This window comes from Hevea brasiliensis, chromosome 4 (genome assembly GCF_030052815.1).
Source record: "Hevea brasiliensis isolate MT/VB/25A 57/8 chromosome 4, ASM3005281v1, whole genome shotgun sequence".
Classification (NCBI taxonomy): Eukaryota; Viridiplantae; Streptophyta; class Magnoliopsida; order Malpighiales; family Euphorbiaceae; genus Hevea; species Hevea brasiliensis.
In genome coordinates this window covers 86766001-86772382 of record NC_079496.1, presented here as the reverse complement: position 1 = coordinate 86772382, position 6382 = coordinate 86766001, and the positions used below count along the sequence as shown (strand labels likewise).

General features: G+C 33.0%; 1 protein-coding gene across 1 annotated transcript; it reads right to left on the bottom strand.

The window, feature by feature from the left end:
* Positions 1-817: 817 nt before the first annotated feature.
* On the bottom strand, positions 818-2326 carry LOC110657300 (probable purine permease 4). Its single transcript, XM_021814454.2, has one exon. The coding sequence runs from the start codon at positions 2274-2276 to the stop codon at positions 1044-1046; it is 1233 nt and encodes a 410-aa protein (XP_021670146.2). The 5' UTR covers positions 2277-2326; the 3' UTR covers positions 818-1043.
* Between the last annotated feature and the right edge of the window lie 4056 nt (positions 2327-6382).

Here is a 6382-nt window from a genome sequence, read left to right as displayed (position 1 = left end):
TATAAAATAATTTTTTTAATCCGGCTCCTATATAGGTTTATATTTTGATTCTCTTGCCTTTTGCAATTTAACTTATTAATATATTTTATTAATGGAATTTTCAGCCACATTAAAATAAAAAGCTTTTAGAAACCTCTCCTTTCTCTCATTTTTCATATTTTCTCTCACTTTTTTTTTTTATTTCTCTCCTTCCTTTAATCTCTTCTTTGAGTGGCTATCTGTGGCAGTCACTTTGCTTTTTTTTTTCTTTTTTTTTTTCAATTTTTAATAACTTTCATATTTGTTTTTGAAATAAATTTAGCCATATCTCTTTCGTTATATTATTATTGACATATTTTGGTTGAATAAATCCTCATATTTGTCATTATTAATAAATCTTGAGTATTGTGGTGTTTTTACTCATTTAATAGAATTATTATGTGTTTTTATTATTGATATATTTTATTTTTTGAAAGAGTTTTTTAAGAGGTATATATTTAAATTTAAAAGTTGTCCAATAAAACTTTAAAAAAATTATAAAGTTAAAAAGTGAAACGTGTAATCCACCTATATTAGACAATGTACATGTTCAATTAACATCATAGAATCTTTTAAATATTTTATATTATTTTTTATACAAATAATTAGTTTTATTTATTAAAAAAATATAATATATTGATTGATAATTTTCTCTTATACTCTGATTCTAATTAATAAAATATATATTTTTTATTTCTATGTTAAAAAAATTATGCTGCATATGAAGTTGCCATTTTTTTTAAGGACACTGGCTATATAATTAGTGAAAATGAAAAATAAGATGATAATGACAATGATATATATTGAATTGTTTATTATATTTACTTGCGGGAAATGATATCAAACTCATCCTTTCTCCAACCCCTCAAAATATATATCCATCACTATCCTTTTTTTTTTTTTTAAATTTTCTCTACATATATTTGCCAAATAAAACATATGTAATTTAGCAGCTAGCACAGTATTCAAAAGAAAAAAAAAGGAAAAAAAAAAAAAGGTAAGCTAAATTTGATGATAACCATCAATTAAACAGTGCTATTGGGGGCAACAACATGAACCATCTCCATCACAAGATTTTTATTCTCGCTTTCCTGATGAAGCTGTTTCTGGTCCTTCATTTTAAGGTACATTCCATACACATAAGAACAAAATCCCCACCCACAGAGCAAAGTGGACACCAACTTCCCTCCACCAAACTCATCCCCATACACCAATACTCCTCCCACCACGTTCATGCCCAGCAGCGCCGTCATGCATATCCCTCCGGTCAGGGACGACGTTAAGAACACCATCCCCGCCGTCCCCATGAAGCACATCTGCCATGTTACCAGGTTCCCTATCACTGTTATCCAATACCACTTCCCTCCTTTATCGAATTCACTCATGCTTTCTCTTTTCATCTCTCTGAATCCTCCGTCTGTTGCCATACCTACGGTGGCTAGTGCGGTGGCTGCAATTTCCATCACTAACTGCATTTCCATCACCATCTCGTAACACTGGACATTCCTATATATCCTTTCCATCACCGGTAAGTATAGGGCAAATAACAAGCCTGCTCCAATTGTGGAGAAGAACCCTATGAAGTATTTAGTCGGGGTTAATCCTTGAGGCCTGTCGTGGCTTGAACTTAAGGCTAGAAGGACTGAGCTAAGGGTAAGAAGGATTACGCAATTGAGATTTTGAAAGGTTATCCTTTGTTTTACGATGATGACTGAGAGAATGAGATTGAAGACGAGTTGCGATGATAAAAGCAAAGATGAGGTTGATACTGGGAGATAGGAATTGCCCCATGAGAAGAGAAGATTGTTTATGCCTAACATGAGGCCTATCAAGATTGACAAGATTAATATTCTCAGAGTAAAGCGATCAAACGGTCGTCTGTCGGTACATTTGAAGAGATAGTAAGGAAGGTAAATGGGGAAGAGAAGAAGAGGGAAACCAGCAGATTGGACCCATGTAGAGACCCATCTGCTTGAACCTTTATGGATGAAATAGAACTTAGACAGCAAGCTAGAAGAGACCGAACCCACAAACAGGCACAAATAGCTGATCATCAAAAGAAGCGTATACCTGTTAGTAGGCTTAGCCTTTTGGTCCACTTCTTCAATTTGGGCAGTTGGGTTAATATTATTGCTCATGATGACTAGAGATGATTCTTGGTGCGGCTGCTGTTCTTGATGAATATTGTGGAGAGTGAGAGAATTTATTAGATGGGTTTTGGGAGGATTTTGAGGTGGGGCTTCTACAAACAAAACCATTAAAAAGGAGTTGAAACGAAGGAGACGACCTCTTTATCTCACTGATGCTGTGTGGATACCTTTTGAGGCTTGGAGGTCTTAAGTAGCCAGCTGATTTAAGTTAAATTAAATTCTAACATCTTTATATCATATTATATATTACATTAGATACTGTGCGTCGTATACCAGTGGGTCCTATATTAGATTTGAGCTTATATAAACATGGAGTTGGCTTGTAGACAACTCCAATAAGAGCATCCAATGGTGATCAATATGAGTGCCTTTATGATCTTGCATCATCTAACTATATATGGATTTAATATTTCTATTATATATTTGCATATACAGATAGATGGTCCTCTTTATTTTTGTGTTGACGAATTTCCACCGTACGATTTTGAACTAGAATGTTCATTATACAACCACTAATTACTATACATACAATTAATAAAAATGAGCATATTACGTACGCAATATCAATGATTAACCATATTGAGAGGATAAGAGAAAGGAGAAATAGAAAGAAGGTCTGTGAATTGCTTCAGCTTTTGTTGGTTTCTTGAATAAAATTTTTGACAAGTGGCTTTAATTTTGAAAGTACAAGTGAAAAGAGGGAGACAGAGTTTCCTCTGTGTGCTTTGAAACGGCTAACTTTGACTGCTTCCTTTCTCCCTTCACTTTCTAGCAGTTCCCCTGACCACATTTTTGTGTTTTTGCATTGCCAGATATCGTCCATTGAGTGAAATGAGAACATGCAACAAATGAGGCTTATTGGCAATGGCAATTTCCCAGTTTTTTCAGTTTTGGATTGCCTGAGTTTCGCACAAGTGTCCCCACTTTTTAAGCAATCCCTTTTTATCTCCTTGTTTTTAGAACTTAAAATGGTTCTTTTGGGTAAAAAATTTAATAAGTATTTCAAGAAACTGATCAAACTTTTGTTCTATATACATCCATAGTTTTGCGCTCCAGAAAATAATCAGATAAACATGATTATCTCTATGGTTTGTAATAATATAAGATTCGACATAAGTATTATTTTGAGGGTAGACGAGTCTTAATTACATTACAGGATATGCTTGTGTAATGATTAGTGAATATAATAGTGTCTTTAGTACTGATATTGGCAATAAACAGTCCAATTTTATTGGGTCAATTAAAAATATATATATGGACGACTCCTCCGATGAGTCATATTAGGTTAAAGGATGGTTTATGAATTAGCCACTGGCCATTATTGTTATTAACAAGTTTGTTCCTGCATTTTAAGAAACTCATTAAAATATTTCTGACTTTTTACTATTTACAATTTGGTCCTTCCATCCTTTGTATAGCAAATTTGCTATCAAAGTTTTGTAAAAAGACTAAAATGCCCTTTGAACCTTTCTCTTTCATTCAAAATCCCTGAAACTTTGCTATAACATTCCCTCTTCATCATTCTTCCTCTCTTCTTCTTCTTTTTAATTTTTATAAACCAACTTTATTAACAACATCATGAGAGCACTAAAATAAGCCCAAGTGTCAAGCTAGACAAGACTATCTCAATTAAGGAGTGATAACCAATAATCCAAACAAAATAGCAAAACAAAACTAGAAGCATGCTACAAAATGCAGCAAATGAGTTAGACCCTATAGACACTTAGTTTTGGTGCTCTTGAGCATGTGTGCATGTAGAGGCAGTGAGGAGACTAATAATGATAATTCAAAAGATCCAAAGGAATTTTGAGACACCTCCAGGCCATTTGGAATGGATGGACTTTGCATAAAAAAATGTTTTCAAAGAGATGGAATAAAAAAAGATAAATTAAAGGTTTTTCAAGGCTTAATTGGACCTAGACCGAAGTATGGAACCTTGTGCCTTTCGACTAGGCTATGGTCTAAGACTTCTAAGGCCCCTAAGGCTAAAGAGGGAGGCCTTAGACTAAGTTAGGTCAAAAGCCAAGCTCATTAGGCCATGTTTCAGGGCCTGTTTAACCAATATAAGTGGAATTGAGCTTGGACTTAATTTTGAACCTTAAAAATAATTACAAATTAATTAAATTAATCAATTAAAGAGATAAAAAAATAAAAATTAGCAAATATTATCCTTGGTAACCAAAATTAGATAAGAGATAGGAAGGGAGAGTTTTGTTTCATCTAAAAGTCCTATTCCTTATCAACTTAGGTTTTCTAGCATTATCTATATAAACCCAAATCTTTTCATTTCTCTAAATTTAAATCACATAATCACTAGATTGGAGAAGCTATGGAGAGATTTTAAATCAAGTAGAACCCTCTTTGAGCTTGTTTCAACCATATATATATACACACACGCACACATACACTTTAATAAATTGAAAAGAGATATAAGATTTTTAATTGTGTTCTTTTCTACTACTTGATGCTACTGTGAGTCTCTGAAATTCAATCCTAGTACCACATAAGCCTATAAAACAAAGAAATGTGAGGTTGGTGGCCTTCTAGCTAGCCATTTCGATCTTAAGTTAGAGTTCATAGGTAGAGAGTGTAAATGAAAATCAGATAGCAAATAAATAGTAATTTTGACAGAGTTTTCATGCCTAATTAATGACATTTTTAATATTTATAGGCTTAAGCAAAATAGCTATTGTGATATCCCTTACTCATCTACAGTGTAGCCGAGTAAAGTGTATCATATTCGGTGCCGGAGCACCCTATCTTATCTTGTCCTGTCCATTGTTACTTTTAAACTTTAGAGAAAACATGTGGTAAAATTTTTTTTTTATCACAAAATATTTATGTGGATACTCGGGCAGAACCTCCTCTGTTTTATTTGCATTTGGCAAGTTTTACTATTCACCTGTTAAAAACAATTTCATATCTATCTCACATTTACACATATAAATCATGTATTTATATAATTTGCTCATATCCATTTCAAGTGAATATACTTCATTCCATTCATATGAAATTCATCTACAATAATTTACAATTTATTTATAATAGCAAAATTGAATTACATATCTCAAAAAGATTTACATCATTTACTTATATACAATAAATAAAATGCAAAACTAAATATACATGGGCCCTACCAAAGCTACTCTGCTGAGGTAACTAGTAGACACTGTCAGATCTGATCAAATCTCTGTCAAGGCACTACTGTTGTGGCTCTGCTTGGTCTCTAGTACCTACGCGATGGAAAACCAACGTGCTAAGCTAATTGCTTAGTGGTGAATAACTTTAAAGTAAAATAACTGAGTAATTAAAAATAATAGTTATAGGCTAATTTCATAAATTCTAAGTCAGTTATGAATTTTCTGCACTTTGAAAACAATTAAATTTATCGATATCTTTTCTGTTCATTTCTCGTATTTTCAGTCTTAATTAATTTATAACAGTGCCCAAGTAACCTATAATGAACTATAAGGCTGGATACATGGGAGTATACTGGTTAGATCTCCATATGTCTACCCTGCATACAACTGCCATGTCAGGCACAAGGCCAACGAGCAACCTATCAAAGCCAAAAATGAAATTAGGCACAATGGTCAACGGGCAGGTATATAGCCTGTAGAATAATCATATCAGATATATTTTATCGGTCAATGATTATTCATGTAGGCAGTACTGCTATCTGTAGTCCCTAATTGGTATACCAATCTATCCAAACTATATACATAAGTTTAGATTTACTTTGGGCAATTAAGCATTATTAATTACTTATTAGAAATTTTATATCACTTTGTAGTGGGAAAGTGGGTCTCATGTACCTATTTCATGTAATTCAGTGTTTAGTAACATATTAGGGTTAAACCCCTACCATAAAATAATTCATTTGTGAGCCTTTCTTTAGATTCAATTTTAATGTCTTAACTCTACCTATCAATTTGGTCACTTTGTGGCCACTGTTTGGCTATGCTTCCTTCATGGAAGTTATTCCTCTATGTCTTGTCTTTGTTTTTCCTTTTTGAATTATGTCATTTGAATTTCTGGAACTCAAGTTATGGTCAATTAACCATAACTGGTTCATTTCCTAATTCTGGCTATTTAACTAGGCAAATTTTGAAGTTACACTTTACCAATTTAATTGAACATGTTGTAGTCACTTTTAGGCTCTGTATTCTTCATAGAGTTTGTTGCCTTCTTATGGTCACTCAAAATTTTGGATT

What these genes read in the sequence shown, in the direction of transcription:
- LOC110657300 (XM_021814454.2), bottom strand. Translation starts at nt 2,276, where the DNA reads ATGGTTTTGTTTGTAGAAGCCCCACCTCAAAATCCTCCCAAAACCCAT.